This window comes from Parasteatoda tepidariorum, chromosome 5 (genome assembly GCF_982258835.1).
Source record: "Parasteatoda tepidariorum strain Cologne lab strain chromosome 5, Ptep-v5.0, whole genome shotgun sequence".
Classification (NCBI taxonomy): Eukaryota; Metazoa; Arthropoda; class Arachnida; order Araneae; family Theridiidae; genus Parasteatoda; species Parasteatoda tepidariorum.
In genome coordinates, this window is record NC_141759.1 from 67406520 (window position 1) to 67428711 (window position 22192).

General features: G+C 29.6%; 2 protein-coding genes across 5 annotated transcripts in view; one reads left to right on the forward strand and one right to left on the reverse strand.

The window, feature by feature from the left end:
* The window catches only part of LOC107455557 (uncharacterized), a 98748-nt gene that overhangs the window by 14048 nt on the left and 62508 nt on the right, over positions 1-22192 (reverse strand). For all 4 annotated transcript variants that reach the window (XM_087164138.1, XM_087164141.1, XM_087164139.1 and 1 more), the window contains exons 6-8: positions 15605-15775; positions 13802-13880; positions 9335-9460 (exon numbers count right to left, since the gene is read on the reverse strand). In XM_087164138.1, coding sequence (XP_087020264.1) covers positions 9335-9460; positions 13802-13880; positions 15605-15775 — 376 coding nt within the window. The remainder of the gene's footprint in view (positions 1-9334; positions 9461-13801; positions 13881-15604; positions 15776-22192) is intronic.
* LOC147809446 (uncharacterized) lies at positions 18761-20285 on the forward strand. Its single transcript, XM_087164142.1, has one exon. It carries the CDS (start codon positions 18953-18955, stop codon positions 20276-20278), a length of 1326 nt encoding a protein of 441 aa, XP_087020268.1. The 5' UTR covers positions 18761-18952; the 3' UTR covers positions 20279-20285.

Below are 22192 nucleotides of genomic sequence, written 5' to 3' on the forward strand. Positions count from 1 at the left end.
GTGTTTCTGGCTCTATGGGAAAATTAAAAAGCTCGGTTATTTTTATCGAAGCGCTTTGATAAAGTTCAACAATAAAATAAGATTTTATAATATGTGATAAAATTCTGTAATTTTATCATACCTTAGAGCAGTGTTTCCCAACGTGGGGCCCACGCCCCACTGGGGGGCAATTAGATTGTTAAGGGGGGCAATTCGAAAATGGACTCGACAAGAGTTTTACCCATTTGCTCCGGGCCATTTAAATACTATGCTAGATTTCGGTTCCAAAATTGAAAGAAAAAAAGCAAATTCTTAAATAATTGCGGCCAATAAATATTATAAATTCGTTTGGTGAGACCAAAATATCAACTGGGTTTTTGGCGTCGTTAAGTTATTAACTAACCTCCCTGTGGCATATGGCAGGCTCCGCGTAGACCCCTTGACGCTTTAAAATTTCGCTAAACAATGCAGTTGTTCGCATCTGAATGGCCCGTCGCAACTTCTGTAGTGTTTCGCAACATTCAGTGATAGAAATCAATACCATAGTATGTCTTTTATGTCTGCAATGCAACAGTAAAGTCTTTATTTACTGCTCACACTTCAACTCATAATTGTATTTTTGAGGTTAGTTATGAAATTTCTTTATTCATCGCTAAATTTGGAAGAAATCATACTATAGGAGAGAATTAAATAAAACCGTCAATATCAGCATTTCTTAAAACCGTTCTTGAAAAAGATGTAAAAGCTATGCCACTCAATAACAATACTGTTAGCAGAAGAATAGACGAAATGAGTGAAGATATTGAAAAACAACTTGTTGACAAGCTGAAAACAAGAAAATTCTCAGAGCAAATGGATGAATCAACTTTGATAGACAGTTTGGCAATATTTATAACTTACGTAAAATATATTGATAAAGGGCATTTTGCTGAAGAAATGTTGTTCGGTAAAAGATTAGAAAGCACCACTACCTCCAAAGATATTATATAATAAGCTAGAAAAAACTACTTAGATGTCAATAATATACCAATGAAAAATATAACATCTTGTGCTGCAGATGGTGCTCCTAATATGATGGGCAAGAAAAATTGCTACTTAAAATTGATGAAAGATGAGAATCCAGAAATGATTCTTGTGCAATGTGTTATTGCATGGGGAAAAGTTGTGCATAGGGAAAACTTGGTAGCTAAAAACATCTCGCCTGTTCTAAATGAAGTACTTACATTCAGTAATAAAGTGTATCGATGCTATTAAAGCTAATTCCAAATGTGAGCGCCTCTTCAAGCTGTTTAGTGAAGAACAAAATGCAGACCATGTGAGACTTTTACTTCACTCTGAAGTAAGATGGCTCTCTAAAGGGAACTGCTTGAAAAGATTCATGGAACTGTTTGATACTCTTAGTGATTTTTTAAGTGACAAACCTGATATAAAGTATCTGTTAACAGTCGATGGTAAAGCATTTGTGAGTTATTTAACCGATATCTCCGGAAAACTAAATATATTAAATAAGCAACTTTAAGGAACAAATAAAACACTTGTTGGTACAAAAACGAATATATTTGGTTTCATTACCCTTTGAGTTAAGTTTAATTGTCCCCAAGAATTAAAAGTAAATGATACCGCTTTACTTGTTATTGTCGATCATCTGAAAATTCTATCGGCTGATTTAAAAGAAAGATTTTCTGATTTAAAACAAATTGATTTTTCAACACGGATGAGGCAGCCAATGTTAGTGCATTTGTCTGGTATATGAAATATGCAGTATCAAGAAGAACTCTCAGAAATGCAAAATGATAAATCAGTTAAAACTTTATTTTATATAAAAGGAGTGATGGCATGGCTTTTTGAGGAAACAGAAATCAAATACCCAAATTCAACCAAATATACAAGAAAACTATTGTTACTGTTTCCATCTTCATATTTAGCTGAATGTGGATTTAGTGCTGTAAATGATTTACTGGTAAAAAAAAAAAAAGGAAATCGCCTGGATAAAACACAGTGGGGAGACTTGAGGCTGAAGCTAACCAAATTGGAAACTAACATAAAATCTCTGTGCAGCAAGCATCAAGCGCAAGGATCTCTCTAAATTAAAATATTAAATTATTATAGAAAAATCTTTATGAAAATTATTTCGAATTTGAGTTTTTCATTGTAAGTTTCATTATAAGTCGAAATTTTACTTACTATGTTTCGTCAACAATTTCCTAGAGATTTCTCACTGAAACCAATCATTTAAGTTTCTTATGTGAACAATTCAATTTTTTAATATTAAAAACTATGTGCATGTCACATAGGGGGGGGGGCATAAGAATTTTAGAAAGGCTTGAGTGGGGCATGGCACAAAAAAGGTTGGGAAACACTGCCTTAGAGCATGACATAAAAATCATTTATTCGGTTAAGTTTATTTTTAATTTTTGTATTTTCTTAAGTAAATGTGTGTTAATAAGAATTTTGAAAACCAGAATTTCGGATAAACTGTTCCCATTTGAACGGAAAAATTACTAGAATAAATTATTTTTGTATATTTTTTCTATATATTTTGGTTTTTCCTAACCAAAATTATGTTTATTTCTTATTTTTACTAGAAATGTCAAAAATATACAGAGCTGTCATTTTATCAGAATATTTTTCTCCGTGTCTTAAATGTAAGAACACTATGAATTTTTTGTACTTAGCATTATATAGAAATTTAGTTAAAAAAAAAATAATATTTAATAGTAAATATTTCATGTTAAACAAGTCAACTTTTGTTGAATAATCGAGTTTAGTTTAATGCAATAAGTAAATGCTTACAAAACTTAAGGGTGTAAAGTATTTTCTATGTTTATGTCAGGCTTTGCCATGGAAACAAATTAATAATTCATGAAAATATCAATGATAAAATGAACAAAAACTTTTATTTTGTTTGACATTTTCGTTTATATTAACTTGCATCTATCAACTCTTTATCGCAGATTTTTAAACGTATATTCTCTTAAACAAGTATATTTTTCATATAAATTGTATGGATAATTTATTTCTAAGAGAAACTTGTTACCTCCAAAAAGCCCTTGTGTAATATACTGGACAAATTTGGTACAATTTTATCACTTAAAACATTTTAAGATTTTTTTCTGTTTATAATCTTTAAAAAGCGATTGTCTTTTTGAAAATATAATTGGAATCACCCTAATGGTAGAAAATTTAAATCGCAATGAAAAAAAAATTAAGAAAGCTAATAAATTTTGGTTCAAGTAATCTTTTGAACTGTTTTATTGCATATAAGTCCAGCGGAGTTTGTTTCATGTGTAAAATATGAAGAAATGCACTGCAAAAATATCCTACAATATAAAAAAGGGCTGAAAATTAAAATGTATATATCTTTTATGCTGTATTTAAAAGTAAATAAAAAAGCTAATTAATTTTTAAAAAAAAGTAAATTTCATTGTATTAATATGTTCACTTTTTCTCAATTATACACATTTCTGAGTAAAAATAACATTTTCTGAAATTATTTAAACCTTGGGTCTGAGTAGATTATTTCTCATTATGATTTATCGCTGAGCCTTTATTTTTAAAAGTGAAATGAATAAATTTGGAGTTAAAATGAGGTTTTTTTCCCATTTTTTTCCGTATTTAATAATCTTTATTGCTTTTAGATATTTCATTAAATTATAGAATTAAAAACATCATCAAAATTATTTAACCTTTATCAATATTTTTAAATTCATTCAACCACGAACCTTTAAAAGATTCGTATTTATACAGTTTAATAAATATTTATTCAAATTTAAAAAATAATAGCCCTATTATTGAGGCTTTTTTTCGAAGACTACGTCGCAATATTAAATAATGCTTTTTTGCGAATAATATGCTATTTTCATAACTGATGTGAGTTTACAACAGTTACTTTTGACTGGAAGGTTTAGCCTAAAGCCAGCGCTGTCTACGCTTATTTTGAAAATTGCGCAAAACGTCAATATTGAGAAAAGCCACAGTTTTGTTATAATGAAAAGTGCTTGTGGTCTAATTTTTTAATATTTAAAAAATCACTCCAATGCTGCGTTATTTGGGCTCATAAAAATTTGCAAAAACTGAGAATATGGCAGCGATTTTGATAATTTTCATCTAGGTGGAAAAGTGTCGTCGAATTAGCGATTTTTAAAAAGGCCTAATAACTTTTAAAATATTTAGGTTATTTGTCTGTTTTAAAGCCCCCATAATTCTCCACGGCAATTTCATATCTATAGTTAAAAATCATCGCATTGCTTCAAGTGTAAGGCATTGTACTATTGCTTTTTTATTTTCCTTGGCGACAGAGCTTCGGAAAAGAGCGTTAATTTAAGCTACTGTAACTACACAAAAATTTTCTGCTTTTATGATTATTTCAAGCTATTTCGCATTCGTATACTATATTGCAAATAATTTTTACCACGAAAAAATAATATTTATAGGGAGAACATTCAAAGTTTAAAAAAATTGGCAAGAAAGAACGCTAAAAGAGATAAATGGTCGTGTTCGGTTTTAAAATAATAGGCAAAGCTCTTGAAATAAAATAGGTTACGGAAGTTAAAGACCATTTCGTTTTCAAAAATGTCCTCTCATTGGAGCTGTGAAAGCGTAAATAGTTTAACTTGGATCGCCTAACTTAATTTATCTATTATTCTATAGATAATCTATAAGTAAATTGGATAACATCCAATTTCAGAATCCCATAACGTATGCGTTTTTCAATTCTTACACATTCTATGTTATAAGTTAAATAATTTTATTTTATTTTTGAAGCTCTATATTTGAAGTCAGTAGACACGATTTCCCAAATATTAATGCACCAATATTATTGAAATTTAGCAGACTTTCACTAGATAGAGTTTACTTCAGATTACACGGAAAGATTCTTTTGAATGCAACTTACTTGATAAGGCACAAAATCTCAGTAATAATTCCTTTTTTTTCATAGAATTTAGTCAAATAATAAAATTTTAATTCATAATTACCTAACTTATAATTTAAATCTTTCCTTCAATACCTAGTCAGCTCAATAAGTGAGTAAAATACGTCAACAGTCCTATTAGTAATCCATAAGATTTACAGAAATCGTATCCACCCAATGGACACTTTTTTCCTATAGGGTTTCAAAATCAGTTCTTAACGGTTCAAATTTTCAAATTTTTTTGGCAAGAATGTTATAAAATATTAATCAAATCCTGTTTCCTAATAAGTTTGAATAAAATATTTCTTTTATAGTTAAAAAAAGGTATTAAAAATAGGCTTTTTTTGTCCTTTAGAACCCAAATAAATACTTTTTTTTTAAGGTAGCAGGATTTTGCAATACTGACATCTATGTTTACTTGACATTCGTCTAAATAATTTTTGGGGCTGCGTAACTTATACGTAAAAATTGCTAAATAGGAAAATTTAATAAACAGCGATAAAAAAAAGAAAAATTGCTTTGACGCGAAAAGTGAAAAAAAAAAGCATTTGAAAAGTAATGCAACATTGAAAAAAAAATTTGAAAGTGCGTTACGAATTCTTTTTATTCTGTACAACAGATGTGCGTTAAAAGTTCAAAACGAACGCTTTGACTTTGATGATGTTAAATAAGGTTAGTAATGTAGTCTTTGATCTAAAACCTTTAGAACGACATAATGCAATTAAAAGATCTCTGTTAATGATGAAAGAGACAATAAATCTAATTAAAAATTCGTCCTAGTCATTAGGTTTAAAACACTTAAACTTCATTCTCTCGGGGTTTTTGCTCCAGTTTAACCCGTGATCAGCTCCTTGTTCAACAAGTTTATTCACTTTATTTAAAGTGCTATTAGAAATTTCAATTAAGGTTTATGATAGCAATTAGGTACTTGCATAAAAATATACTAAAATACACAGATTATTGTATTTTCTGCGTAGTATTTTCATTTTTAAAAAATAAATTTCAAAATAGTCTTAGTAACAAAATTTTTAATCGTTAGTTAGATTTGAAAAGTCTTTGGGGGAATGTTAATAGCACATTATCATAAACGTATCTCTTATTAATTATTCTTTTTAAATAAGTGTTATATAAAAAGGATTATTCATATTTGGTATGATTTTCCTATGATACTAATGATGATGTAAAATGTAAAGACACGAGACGATGTAATGATAAGCCGTATTTCCAAAAGATGCAAAAAAAAAAAAAACGTTTTTGACGAGAAAAAAAAAATAATTCTGGAGCTTTAAGTACCCATCTGGAAAGAGTACCATGAATAATTTTGATATAAAAATATTACCTTTGATTACCTAATGAGACGTTTGCGGCGCCTAAAGACTTCCTTTTACTCGTTGTTTTCTAGCCGAACGCCCATTTTCATTTCTGCTTCTTATTCACGCTTGTTTTTCCAGCCGAATGATCATGATCAGTTTCCCTACTGCTTCTTACTCACGCTTGTTGTTTTTCCAGCCGAATGATCAGTTTCCCTACTGCTTCTTACTCACGCCTGTTGTTTTTCCAGCCGAATGATCAGTTTCCCTACTGCTTCTTACTCACGCCTGTTGTTTTTTCAGCCGAATGATCAGTTTCCCTACTGCTTCTTACTCACGCCTGTTGTTTTTCCAGCCGAATGATCAGTTTCTCTACTGCTTCTTACTCACGCCTGTTGTTTTTCCAGCCGAATGATCAGTTTCCCTACTGCTTCTTACTCACGCCTGTTGTTTTTCCAGCCGAACGCCCGTACTTTTTTTTCTCCTATAGATTTGGATTTCTGACCCTCAAAGTATTGACGTTTTCGTAATCTGTGATAGGTGTTTTGTAATGCATTTTAAGTGGTATAAAAAATAAGGCATAACTAAAATTAATAACCTTTATGCCCCTAGTTTCAAAAATTAGGGAAATTCGGTAAAGTCAATCTGGTAAAATTCTCACTTAATAAAAAGAAAGACTAAGATCTTACTTTATAAGGTATTAATCAAGTCAGTTTTGACTTATGCTTCAGAGACATGGACTTTAACAAAAAGGGAAGAAAAGTTATTAGCAAACTTCGAAAGGAAGGTCCTACGAACCATCTTTGGCCCTATACTCGATAAAGACAACAGGAGGAAAAGATATAATTTTGAAATATATAGGATCTTTGATGGCGATGATATCATTAAATCTATTAAATTAAGTAGAATGAGATGGGCCGGGCATGTAGTGAGAATGAGCCCAGAACGAACAGCATTGAAAGTCTCTAATGCAACCCCCTCCAATAAAAGGCCAAGAGGAAGGCCCAAAAAGAGATGGAAGGACTGTGTAGATGAGGATTTTGCCATCCTAAAAGTAAAGAACTGGAAAACAATTGCTGGGAGAAGGGCAGAATGGGAAAAGCTTCTGAGGAAGGCCCAGGCCCACAAAGGGCTGTCGTGCCAATGCTGATGATGAAAATTAGAGAAAAGTTGGGGAATTTTTCTTCTTTTGACTGCTTGTGACCACTTTAAGTATAAACCACATTCAAAAAATAAATTTCAAGAGAGTAAAACAGAATTAAATTTTAACGCCGTAATTAATTTTTATTCATTTTTGAGGTGTATTATATAAAAATAAGTAAATCCAACTAATTACAAAATTTCTCATACATTACATTGCATTTCTCGTGCGTCATAACTGCTCATTTAAAATGCACAAAAGGAAAAAAACAGACACACACACAAATTTGCTTATAGAAATAAAAATTTTATCCATTAAGTTTATTTTTTTTAAACTTTTTTTTCCCTTTTTCTTAAAAACATTCTCGAGAACTCATTATTTATTAACTTCAAAAAGGACATTATATTTTGAAGTACAATACTCCTTCAACTTTCAAAAATCCTTTTAAAAACTCTCAGTAAAGTTTAATTTTTTGTATAGTGCAGGATTAACTCGAATATTTTCAAACTGGCAATAAAAGCCTTACTTAAAAAAATAAATTTCTTGTACTAAAATAAATCCTCTTAAGCGGAAAAAAGACATCGTTTTATTTTTCACTCCCCGTCGGCCTGTCTTAAAGTTAATTTATTGCCGCAAAACTTTTAAGACAAGATACTGACAGTGGCGAAAGAAAGACAGCGAATAAAATTGATTAAAATATAGCTTCAGACATAGTTATAAAAATAATCCATGTCCTTCAAAAGGGAATATAAATTAAGTTATGTCAACAATTTATACTAATTTATAAAAAAAAAATGAAGAATATAGATTACACAGGATAGTTGCACAATGACTACAAATTAAATTTATTTGTAGAATCTTTGTCAAAAAAATTTACATATTAGGGATTGCAAATTAATATTTAAACGAGGTAAAAAGGAAAAACAAAACAAAAATGGTAACAAAATTCATAGTTATTAAATTATATTTATGGTAAGATATATATTGAATTGGATATGAATAAATAGTTCGTACGATTCCTTATCCTTTACAATATATGAAATATTGTTTATTTTCAGACTAAAAGCCAAACTTTTTTTGTATCCACATCCGCTTCAAGGAAATTATATTTTTATTAGTCATCACTATGATTCCCCTTTCAGTACATTATTTTATTTTAATATATTAGTTTATATTTTGTAATTCATAATCCCTTTCAGGGTAAATTGAATAAAACACAAGCAAAGAGGTCATAAAGCCTAACTAGGTTTAGCTAAAAATACTACTTGAAGGTTTTGCCGTTTCGATTTTCCTTAAAGTATATTTTAAATATTTTCCCCTGTTTTAAGTAAGAAAAGGAAAAATCGCTTCACCAATCATAAGTAAAGTGCATTAGCAAAGTATGTTTCAAGCTGGTAATATTGTGTTGATTATTTTATCAAGATGGAAAAATCTTTCACTCTTTCTGAAGATTTTTTATAACCGTCGTTGAACAGCTAAATCAATTTTACGACTAATAATGTTCAACTCCGCAATCTTGTTATTTTGAACCCAATCCAGAGGACAATGGAACTCTTGGATCCAGTATTCGTGAAGGACTTTCTGAAGAAACTAACCCGTATTTGCGTTACACGGAGAGGAAACTCTCCCACGGTTAGCCTGATGGCTAGGGAATTATAACCTATCATCCACCTACCACTGAGGACATTTTACGTCAGCACTGTAGCCAGCTCGAGCCGGGTGCGGAATTCGTTTCGATCGGGATTCGATTTCGATTGCTGGGATTCGAAACCGGGTCAACTCATTGGGAGGCTAACACTCCATCCACTGAGTGATTATAATTAGTATAGATTATAACCCTGAAGATTATAATTATTATGAAGATGCCAACATTAGTTCAACAAAAACTAATGCAGAACATTTTAGCGGATATGCACAAACTGAATACCCTCGAAAAATTTGAATTTTAAAGTGTAGCGAAAAATGTCTAAGAACTGATTAAGTTTTACTCACAGCGTCAATTAGTAGAGCGTCTCTTTCACCTTCGGCTCCAGAAAGTTTCTGGATAGAAACTACTCTCTGCTCACCCAATTTCATTTCAGCTATTGAAGATCCATTTTTGCTCTCAAGAATGTGAATCTTAAAATAATAAATTAACATTATTTAAAAACTATATGCCATTCTTAATTAACAAAATAAAAACTAGTCAATGATGGTAAGGTGTAATATAACCTATGAACTAATAAGATGTTTTGACGGGGCGATGTAAATTTAATCTGAATTCAACTATTGTGTTTTTTGATATTGTTCATTTTTTTTTTTAAAATTCATTTTCTCCATATATTACAAAAAAAAAACCCAAAAAAAAACAGTATATTTAAATAATACCTGCTTTCAATAAGGTGAATCTTTAAATAATATATTAACATTAATTAAGAATTATATGCCATTCTTAATTTACAAAATAAAAATTAGGCAATAATGGTAAGGTGTATAATACAACCTATGAACTAATAAGATGTTTCGCCGGGGCGATGTAACATGTAATCTGCATTCAACTATTGTGTTTTTTGATATTGTTCATTTTTTTTGTTTTTAAAAATTCATTCAATCAATATTATACAAAAAAAAACAGTATATTTAAATATTACTTGCTTTCAATAAGATGAATCTTAAAATAATGAATTAACATTATTTAAAAACTATATGCCATTCTCAATTTACAAAATAAAATCTAGTCAATAATGGTAAGGTGTAATACAACCTATGAATTAATAAGATGTTTCGACGGGGAGATGTAAATATGTAAATGTAATCTGCATTCAACTATTGTGTTTTTTGATATTGTAAATTTTTTTTTAGAAATTCATTTTATTCATATTTTACAAAAAAAAACAGAATATTTAAATAATAATTGCTTTCAATAAGGTGAATCTTAAAATAATAAATTAACATTAATTAAGAATTATATGCCATTCTTAATTTACAAAATAAAAATTAGGCAATAATGGTAAAGTGTATAATACAACTTATGAACTAATAAGATGTTTCGCCGGGGCGATGTAACATGTAATCTGCATTCAACTATTGTGTTTTTTGATATTGTTCATTTTTTTTGTTTTTAAAAATTCATTCAATCAATATTATACAAAAAAAAAACAGTATATTTAAATATTACTTGCTTTCAATAAGATGAATCTTAAAATAATGAATTAACATTATTTAAAAACTATATGCCATTCTCAATTTACAAAATAAAATCTAGTCAATAATGGTAAGGTGTAATACAACCTATGAATTAATAAGATGTTTCGATGGGGCGATGTAAATATGTAAATGTAATCTGCATTCAACTATTGTGTTTTTTGATATTGTAAATTTTTTTTTAGAAATTCATTTTATTCATATTTTACAAAAAAAACAGAATATTTAAATAATAATTGCTTTCAATAAGGTGAATCTTAAAATAATAAATTAACATCATTTGAAAATTATATACCATTCTTAATTTACAAAATAAAAATTACGCAATAATGGTAAGGTGTATAATACAACTATTGAACTAATAAGATGTTTCGACGAGGCGATGTAAATGTAACACATGTAGTGCATTGGACTATGGTGTGTTTTGATATGATTTTATTTTTAGAAATTCATTTTATTCAAATATGCTAAAAATATAAATCTTTCGTTTATTTTTACTATACAATGAGCAAATAAGGGTCACCTTAATAATTTGTTACCCAAATTACAAATGTGCAATGTTGGCAAAAAATATGTAATAGCAATGTTCGAGGTATAATTATGAAAAAGAAAAGACAAAACAAAAATTCATTGCTAACTTTAACCTAGATTGAATCGGAAAATTACCTAATTTCATTAATTCTTTAACTAAAATTAATTAAAAATGCTTGCACTGGTAAATCTAGCGAAAACAAAACACAATTACTAAATAATTTGATTATTATGTATTTCAGTTTCGTTATTCGGGATAGTAATTTTTGGAATAATCATCAAACGTTTACAATCGATTAAAAATAACTTATTCTGTCTACTGTTTAAACATCTATCGTTAACGATAAAATGATTAGATGCAGCTGTAGATTTTCACTGGATAAAATAATAATTAAAGTTGAATTAAGTCAAAATTGAACAAATGCCAAAATAATCACATGTGCCATTTGTGGAAGAATAAAAATCTTCGAATGCGAGAGAGCCATATGAAGAGCTTTTTGAATAAAGCGAACAAGTTACTTTTTCTGGGGCATTTATTAATGGAGAAATAATCTTAAGTTGACGCATCAATATGGAGAAGGTTTAATGTAACAAAATTGTTTTAGCTTTCATTTTAATGTTATAAATTAAAACAAATATTGATTAGTATTTGTTTGATCAATATTTGATTTGAGTATGCTTGCGCGATTTTTATTTTAAATTAGATAGTGGTAAATGAAATAAAGAAAGGGATTACTATCCCACTTTTTAATAAATATTTATTGCTAAACCCCGTCCCGCCCCCAAAGGGGGCATCCGGGTATAACTTTTTAATAAATAGATAACTAAATAGTTTGGGTTTCACGTTTTTCTTCTTACCTTAATGGGATACTTGCAAGTGACGTAGGGGGGGGTATTAATTGGTGCAAAAGATTTTTTAAGTTACGAAATCAGACTAAAAAACGTACTTACTCTGAATAAACATACCTTTTTTTTGACGTATTTGGATTTTTGACGCCCAAAATATAGGAGTTAGTAGCAATCGTGGAAATATGGTCCCCGTAGTTTGGTCAGAACAGCGCTCCAAAGCTTGGATCCCTTAATGTTAAATGTACTTTTTGCTTATTTCGCTATTATATCTCAAGAACTTTTTAAGCGATATGAAAAAATTTTTCAAACAAATGTGAAATTCGTTTACCTAAAAATAAATCCATGAAAAAAATAGCTTTTAGTAAATATTTATTATTTTATTTAATACTAGCAGAGAAAATTTTGAATTGTAAGGTATACAATTTTTCGCTTCATTTCAAAGAATTATACATGGTAAAATACAAAATTCGAGCGAAATTGGTTGAATAGCTCCTGAGAAATCAAATTTTAAATGTACGACTTTTTTTTAATACGACTTCATTTTTCGCATAGAATTGTCTTTGGATAAACGAATTTTAAATTTTTTTGCAAAAATTTTTAAATTCAATTATAAAGCTTTTGATATATGGCTAAATACGCAAAAAGTAAAATTAACATTTAGGGGTTCAAACTTTGGACCGTTCTCTTGACCAAACTATGGGGACCATGTTATTCAGATTTGGCTACACCCTATATTTTGGGAGTCAAAAATCTGAATCCGTTGAAAAAAAGGCATGTTAATTCAAACAAAGTACGTTTGTGTGTTTGATTTCGTAACTTAAAATATCATCTTTACTTATTAATTAGCATATTTGAGGTCACACCCTCGACCCATTAAGATTGAGCCCTACACGTGAAGATCCGATCATTAGATCAAAAGTTATTCAGAATGGTCTGTTTTTTCTTCTCTTTTTTGAGCATGATACATAAAAGTTATATAAAGTATTAAAAAAAAAAAATACAATTATATTTTGAATGATTCACGAAAATTGACCATTCTAGAATTTTTGCCAGTTCAAAAAAAGTTTTTTTTTACTGAAATAGTCTTTCGTCAGCTCCAAAATTGTTGTTTTGATAAAATAGTTTTTCGCCTTTTATCTCAGCTAACAAGGGAAACTAGGGAAGTGTGACTCGCCAATTTTGAAATAAACTAGTAGGATGTATGCCTTATGAGGAATAATTTTAGGGGGCAACATTCGTTTCGACCCATAGAAGGTCCTGTGAGAGATAAAAAATAATTCAATATATAGAAAAATCGGTATTTTATTACTTCATTGCAGATTATTAGTTATTGTAATTATCTCATACTCCAATTAATTTCGTGGTACTTTCACGTACTTTATAATGCATATTTATTGTCAAAATGGATTTCGAAAATTTTATATATCTGTAGTTTTTCAGAAAAACCTGTTAGGTTAATTTAAAAAGAAATTGACATCAAATTTTTAGAATTTTTTTTCTCCAAAAATTTTTCCAAATTAATTGGAGTATGTAATTACAAATCAATTAATTAATAATTAATTAATTAATAATTAATGATCAAATACTTAATTTGCTAATTAATTTGTTAGTAAGCAAATCAATTAATTAACCAATTAATTAATAATTAATTGGAGTATGAGACAATTACAATAACTAATAGTCTGCATTGAAGTAATAAAAGACCGATTTTTCTATATATTGAATTATTTTTTATCTTTCACAGGACCTTCTATGGGCCGAAACGAATGTTGCCCCCTAAAATTATTCCTCATAAGTCATACATCCCACTAGTTTATTTCAAAATTGGCGAGTCACACTTCCCTAGTTTCCCTTGTAAGTGCTATGATTATATTTATATTTGTGAAAGCTTCTCACCGTAGAATTAGAACCTTCTTGAACTGCAACAGCAATTTGAGTGGACTTAGACCCAGTGAAATAACCTGTGGTTAAACTCCTGCATTAAAATTGAAACATTTTATTATAGTTATTATTTCAGAAAAGGCACATATAAAATTGCATTTCGTAAAATCATACTCTCAATAATGCAGTTGTCCAAAAAAGCATTAAAAAAAGTTGTGTATTAAGAGAAATACTCATTCGCTCAAAAATGTAAAAATACACACAGAAAACAATTTCGAAAGATGCAAGACAAAAAGTTTGCTTCTGGTTAGTAACAGCATTTTTACGATGGTCACTTTTCCAAAAATAAAAATTTTAAACTATTAAAAACTGTTTATATTATTAATGCAAAGCATTTCTTTTGAAACATTTCTCGCAACGTGGTAAAAATTATAAGATTCATTTAAAAAATGAAGAAAGATTTTAAGAAATAATTGTGAAATAATCGTTAAAAAATAATTGTAAATAACAATTGTTCAGATTATTATAAAATATTTTTTTTATCACCGTCGTTGAACAACCGAGGCACGTTTGAGCTTATGTGCACCAATGTTCATTTCTGTAGTCTTGTAATTTTGAACCTGCACCAGAGGACAAAAGAACGCCTGGATCAAGTATTGGGAGAAATTTGCCTTCGCGGTGGAGTTTTTTGACGGAACTACATTTGTGTTTCATAGAGAGGAAAATCTTCCACGATTAGCCTGACGGCAAGGGGACTCTAATTCATGATCCGTCACTCTGTTTACAGAAATAAGCAGTATAACGTTAAAACGAAATTAAAGTAACGATCATACATTAAAACACGAATTTGCAACATCTAAAATTTTTTTTTCTCAAAACAGTGCAAGTTAGAATATCTGTTAATATATAGTTTTAGTTTCGTTGTAATTAATGAAATAAAAAAAAGCCTATGTGTCAGGAATCGAAAATTAATGTATAAGCTAAAAAAAAAATAAAAAAAATATTATCAAACCATGACGAACAATTGAAGGGAGATCTCTGATTAAAAATAAAAAGCCCTGTTTGATAGCAAAAGAAAAAAAAAGGAAAAAGGCGATTATTAGAATCGCCATCAAGATTCGTACAGTAATAAAATTGGTTTATTTTTATTCGATATTTTAATCCCCTCTCAATCGAAATTAGACAGAATTTGGTAACGTTTTTATAACAAATTTCACAAAAAATTGCTTCAGAAAACTTAAATTAAAAACCGAAATATTTACGGCGTATAAATTGAATGCTAGATAGTATTTATATGATGATAATCACATAAATAAATAAAAACAACACTCCCATTAAAAACATGTAATCAGAAATAATAATAAGCAAATAATTTTACTGCAATTTGATTGACGCAAATAAGATACATAAAACATTCGAAAATTTTTATTAGCGAAGTTTACAATCAAGTTTTGGTTGGTCATATTGTGCTAAATTAAGCCTCTAAGAACAAAAATCAGTGATCTTCATAATTTTTTAATAATTAATGATTTAAAAAAAAACAATTAATATCAAAAACTATATTATATACCATCTATCATTGAATATTTTGTCCAAATATTCAAATCAAAATTAAGAAGATATGCGGAAGTTCTAAATAAATGCCCGTGATTCTAATTTCAGAAGGAACTTTCATTGTTTTCAATGGCTATTTAATAAAAGATTTTATGACATACAATATTCTTTTCACTTAAGGAATTAAAAATATATCAGACGATGAGGAAGTGATTTGCAAACGATTCTGAGAAAGATAAAGTAAAATGAAATTGTTTGACTCACGTGACATATCCGAGGGGGCTTGAAAAACGCTGCTCCCACGTCTTATGGAAGTGATGAAAAGGTGCTTGGGCCGTCACCATAGTAACCATATCGGCCCACGAGAGAACCAGAGAATCCGGAGTTGTCGTGACGTCACAGGCGAGATCAATCGAACCTCTGTAGCTCCGTTTTCTGTGAAAGTTCAAGGACTAGTTAAGACAACTTAGACAGGAAAATAATTTGAAATTTACATAACCGATGTTCGAAGCAGTGGAATGAAGTTTAATTCATATGATTGTGTCGAATATTGGAAACAAATGGAATGTTGCTTGCTAGTCAAGAAAAGAAATGGGTGTGACCGAGTGACCTTGAACTGAAATTCGTTAATTTGATTTATTTTGTTTCAATAATATTTAGCATCATAAAAAACAAAAATTTAAAACTCGAAACGTTTAAATAAAAAGAAAATCTATAATGTTTTCTTTTCTTTAAAACAATGCATTAATTTCTTTCTTAAAAATAAAAGAATATTAATTCTGATTTTAGTTAGTCAAAATTCTTCAGTTTTTTTTCCCTCTGAGAAAATTAAGGATGATCACCGCTAGACATAGTTTAAAGCAGCGTTAAACCTATTGGTTGTCAACTTTCAAAAGGATGTAGTTCTTTAAGAAAAAGTGAAAATTAATTTTTTTTTGTTAATGGCTTTTTTCTAGAAAAATAAAACATTCAATTTTACCCGTAGGTGTGTAATTAATAAGAAAATTTGAATTTAAATCTAAAACTAAGCAGTTTTAATTTTTTTTAAAGCCTAAGTGAATTTGAAAAAAATACCGATCGAATTTTAATAGAAAAGTACTGCCACTTTTTCTTCGCAGGCACTTTTTTTTCAAATCAGCAGAATATTAATTCCGACAGCAGAATATGACTGGATTAATTTCATTAATTTGAGTAAATAATTCTGCTTTAAAAAAAAATCATTTAAATTGCACAATTACTACCTTTAACTTGCACTGTTATGCTATTTTTAGCAAACTTTTTTAAAGCGATGAGGGGAAAAAAAACCATCCTGAGAATATAGTGGGACATTTGAACGTTAACTAAGTTGATATTTTCGAACGTTATTAGCTATTCAGATTAGTTAATTCAGATTAAATTATTGATACAGAGAAACCTGATTCTAGCATAGACACTGTTTTATTTATGTTGCTCATGTTATTCACCTATTTATTTCGTCTTTCGGAATAACATAGATAAATGTAATTATGCCTTTAAATTTTAAAATTTACCAAATACCCTTTTAAAAAATGAGAATGATTGCAGAATGAATTACAATTTGATTCATAAATTTAATATTAAACTGATTCATTGAAATCAAGATACATATACTTTTTTGTTAATTATGTAAGCCAGTGTTCCCCAACCCCAGGTCCGCGGACCGGTACCGGTCCGTGAATCAAATGGTATCGGGCCGCCCATTTCATTGAAACTGAATTTAAATTCCTAGGTTTATACCAAAAATTAAAAATATCTGTGTTCCATTAAAATATTATTAATTTAAAAAAAGGGGCTCCCGAAGGTAGTGACATAAATTTTTTAACGTTTTAAAACGTTTACCCCAGATGGAACCGTCTTATTACAAAGAAACTAGTTCAGGGTTCTATCGTTCTAGTAAGTTAAAATGTTAAATCACTCTAAATTTATTTTTTAGTGTAATTGCATTTTATTTTGAAGGCATGTTTAAATAAAATTAAATTAAAATTAATAAATCAAAATAATTTAAAATACAAACAATCAACGTCCCCCCCCCCCCAAGCGGGCAGCGGTAAAATTATCAAACGTTGACAGGTCCGCGGTGATAAAAAGGTTGGGGAGCACTGATGTAAGCCATTAATTTCTTCACACCAGAGCACGAAGTTGGAAAATTTAATATATTAAGGTTTTAAGTAAAAATAATTTTAAAATAATATTTCACTATTTTAAAATTATTTTTACTTAAAAACTTGAGTAAAAAAACTCCTCATAAATTTCCTCATGGTCAACTCATTAAGAGGTTTAGCTATTCAAATACTAATAATTTCGTTTTCTATCATCAATTAGGGACCGTCTACAAATACTGTCACGCATGAAAGGGAAGAAAAATGCTCGCTACATTGTGCAATTTGTGACTAGGGGGTGGGCGACAAGAAGTGTGACAGCAAATTTTTCTTATTTATTAATTAATTATTAATTAAAAAATAATTAACTCCAGTATTAAAATTTCGGTATTTTAAAAACTACGTGAAAATCCATAGTAATAACTTTCTAAAAAGCGAGAAACAACTCTTTTTGAATCGAAGAGGGAATCATCCCAAATCTAGCCCATCAAAAAGGTGAATACTTAAATACTTGAAATTCAATATTCGTGTGTAGTTATACCATATTAAAAAAAATCGTAATTTTAAAAAAATGTGAAAATCCGTAGTTGTAACTTTTGAAAAGTGATTGAATAGTCACGAATCAAGTTTCGAAGAGTGATTACTTAAAGATAAATTTCGATATTCGCGTGTCCTAATAAATAAAATAAAATAAAATAAAAACGAGTGGGAATTAATAGAAAATATTTCCGGAAAAGAGATCGAAATAAAACATTACAACGGAATAATCAATAACTTCCTGATGTTAATGACCATTTTTGCTATCAAAAATCAATGAAACTTAACTGTCTGAACTTAAGTGTCTGCTGTATATTCATAATAAATAATCAATGCTGAAAGAGGTTTTCTTACAACTAACTACCTGTACCTGATAAACACATCAAGCGATATTAATTCTGCTTTGCAGTATAAAAATTCTGCAAGAGAATAAATTGTTAAGGGTACAGGGGACCTTGAAATTCGATAAAAATGATCAAAATATCGAATTTTTGATTTTTATATATTTGGATAGTAGACATCATATGCTTTCAAACAAAAAAAAATTTATTTAAATTGGACCATTTTTTACCGAGATATTAGCATTTTCATGAGGCCACGCCCCTTTGTTTACTCATGAAAGTGCTGAAGTCAGTAGTTGACGGCAGACGAATTTTTAGTTTCGTTTCGAGCTAAAAGCTAATTATTGCAGATAATCTTCAAATTATTTAGTTTTTATATTGTATTTGTCGAACTAAAAGTGGCAGCATATTGTCTAGTTGATAGATTGATTTTGTTTATGCTTTTATTTGGTTTTTATTGCCGTTATTTAGCGTGTAGTTCTTCAATATTTTCAAAACAGCTTTTTTCAAAGCTACTCTTTTTGTTTTATCTTATTTTGTTTTTGTTACGTTATTAATTGTTTCATTACGTTTCTCTTTGTTTTTGTTACATTTTAATTAAATTTTGTTATTCAATAATGGATGCAATTTCCTCTAAATGGAGGAAACCTAAAGGAAGAATGACAAAAAGGAAACGTGCTGCATCTAAAAATGCAAAACTGAGATGGGCTCAGAATGAACCTTTACAAGATTCTTCTGTCACTGATTTGATGGAAGAAAACCTGGATAATTCTGCAGTTAGTGAATCAAGGGAGCTTGTGAATTCAAACCTACTACAATCACAAGCTAGCAGTGATACTAATAACATTACACATTATAACTTCATTGATATATCCTCCTTAGCTACTTTACTGCAAAATGTGAATTGTAGTGAATGCAATGAATGTACATTGAAGGTGTTAGAACAGGACATATCTTTTGGATATGCAACTAAACTAGAGTTAGCGTGTGAAAGTTGCAAAAAGAGTTTTGGTTCAACTTTTACCAGTGCGAGTGAGACGACTGGGAAAAAGTTTGACATCAATTCAAAACTAGTGTCTGCTTTCCTAGCTGTAGGGAAAGGATATGCAGCGATGGAGACTTTCTCATCGATTCTGGGAATGAAAACAATGGACAAAAGAGTATTTTCACGGTGTATGGAAAATTTGTGCAAAAAAAATGACATTGTTAAAGCTGATATGCTACGTGCTTCGCGTGAAACAGTTCGGGAAGCTCATGTTCGAGCAAATCCCTCACTGAAAGCCGGTGCCATCATTGATATTAATGTCTCTTATGATGGGACATGGCATAAAAGGGGTCATACCTCTCTTTATGGTATTGGCCTTGTAGTGGACATATTAACAGGACTCATAATTGACTATGAACTTCTTTCCAAATACTGCCATGACTGCACTATCACAGCAAAACACTTAGGAAAGGATTCCGCCGAGTTTGCTTTTTGGAAAGCTTCCCATCTAGCATTATGCCAGAAGAATTTTGAAGGTTCTTCTGGTAGCATGGAGATGAAAGGTGCTCTCATGCTATGGCAGAGATCCATATCTGAATGCCAAATGAGATACACTACTGTTTTATCTGATGGAGATGCAAAAACTCATCAGTATCTCAATGAAAATAAAGTGTATGGAGACACAGAAGTTCAAAAAGAAGACTGTGTAAACCATGTCGCCAAAAGACTAGGTACAGCACTTAGAAATAAAGTGAAGGAATGGCGCCTCAAAAAAGTGACACTCGGGGGTAAAAAACGGGGCCAATTAACAGAGGCAACAATTAAAAAGTTGCAAAATTATTTCAGAAGAGCAATTGTTAGTTGTGCTCCTAACATGCCCCTTATGAAAGCATCAGTGTACGCAACTCTTTTTCACTGCATGTCCACTGACAGCAAGCCTCAATTGTCCCGATGGTGAATATTCATGGTGCTTTTACAAAAGAGCAAAAGCCATGAATAAAACACCAAAATCCCACAAACTGATGAAAACTAGTCTTTCGGCTGAAATTGTGGAGAAAATACTACCAGTGTATCAGCGCCTTGCGTCTGATGCCATGCTCTCGCGGTGTACCTCTGCCCAAACCCAAAATACCAACGAAAGCATCCATAGTTGCATCTGGCGCAAATGTCCAAAGGAGACATTTGTCTCGAAAAAAAGACTAGAACTGGCAATAACAGCTGCAGTTAGTGAATACAATTTTGGTTATGTGGAAACGATGAAAATGAATGCTCCAAATGCTGTCCACAACAACTCGTTCACAATTGCTGAAAAACGCGACAATCGTAGAGCATATCAACAAAAACGTAAATCTTCTCAACAATTTAAATTGGAAAGAAGCTCAAAAAAATATAAAAAACTTTCTAATGATAAAAAATCAATAAAACAAGAAGGACCTACTTACATTCCTGGAGGATTTTAAAAAAAAATCATTTTATGCAATAATTGTTTACATAATATGTTTACATACTTCCATATATGTCGATGTAGAATTATATCCAAACCTTTTTTTCTTTAAATTTTTAATTAAAAACTAATGATGAAAGTTGGTGTATATTAATATTATGAACTAAAAGGTATTAAAACAAAAATAAAAATGTTAAACAGTATATATTAATAAAAATGTTTTTTTCTCAAAATAAAATTTTTAGTGATTTTACTTTTTCAAAATGTTCCAAGCGGCTCAATTTTTTTTTGTTTGTGTTAAAACTTTACAAACAGATACCTTAACTATATACCATTAAAAGTTAGCATGTTTGGTTGTGTAAAAACTTAGTGAAAAAAATATTTTGACATTAAATATTTATTTTTTAATAAAATTTTTGAAAATTTTCAGTGTAATTCCTTCAAATTTAATTTTTTTGGCTAATGCAAAATATTTAGTTAATGAATGATGCTAACTTTTATTTATAGGTATGAAACAAGTATCTTACCAAAAAATTGCATATTTATAATCATACTATTTGCGCATGGGATGTTTTGAACTTTAAAATTTTTTCGTTATTTTAAAATTTTAAAAGTTCAATATTTTTGAAACTACTGAAGTAATCTGCATAAAATTTTTTACACAGATTTCTAAATGTGATATAAGTAAATGTTGTAAATTTCATAAATGTAGGATTTAAACTTAAAAAATTTGTTTTCAAGGTCCCTTGTACCCTTAAGAACACCGAAATTCAACAGCCATCTCTGGATTATTAATTTTAAATTCAAGCTCATTCTTCCGGATACGTGTACTTAAATAAAAATTGCCTCCCACAGAGAACAACAAACAGTATTTCGAACAAGAGGTTGAACTCCAGTGGGGAAAGATTAGAATATTAAAAATAAAGAATGGCGCAGAAAAATGTTCTGTTTGTTTATATTCATCATCTTACTATGTTATTGTTCGCAACTAAGCTCCGTGAAGAGATATTTGTTTAACTGTAAACGCTTGGGATTACAGTTCAAAATATATAAATTGGATTTTATTTTGTTTTGCTAGTTTTATAGCATATTAAAATTTTAGTGTTTGGAATTTAAAATTTATTGTAGTTTGAGAATTTATGTAAAAGGACTTTGAAGAAAGCTTATTAAATTTACTGAATGCTATTGTCTTGCGTTATTAATATTCTTGAATTGAAATAGTTACTCATGGGGATTTTTTTCCCAAGCAAGTTAAAAAATCTATAATCGGATTACAAAAAATCTATGACACTTTTTATTTTTAAAATATTTGAAAAATTTTTCTATTGTGTTTTCTTTTTTCCTGCTTTTATAAATAAACAATTTACAAAGCTTCGAGTACAAAGTTATTAGTTATCGAAAATTAAATAGCAGTAAAAAATATATAAT

Bases quoted from the DNA above. Each gene is read 5' to 3' on its own strand.
- LOC147809446 (XM_087164142.1), top strand. From the start codon at position 18,953: ATGGATGCAATTTCCTCTAAATGGAGGAAACCTAAAGGAAGAATGACA.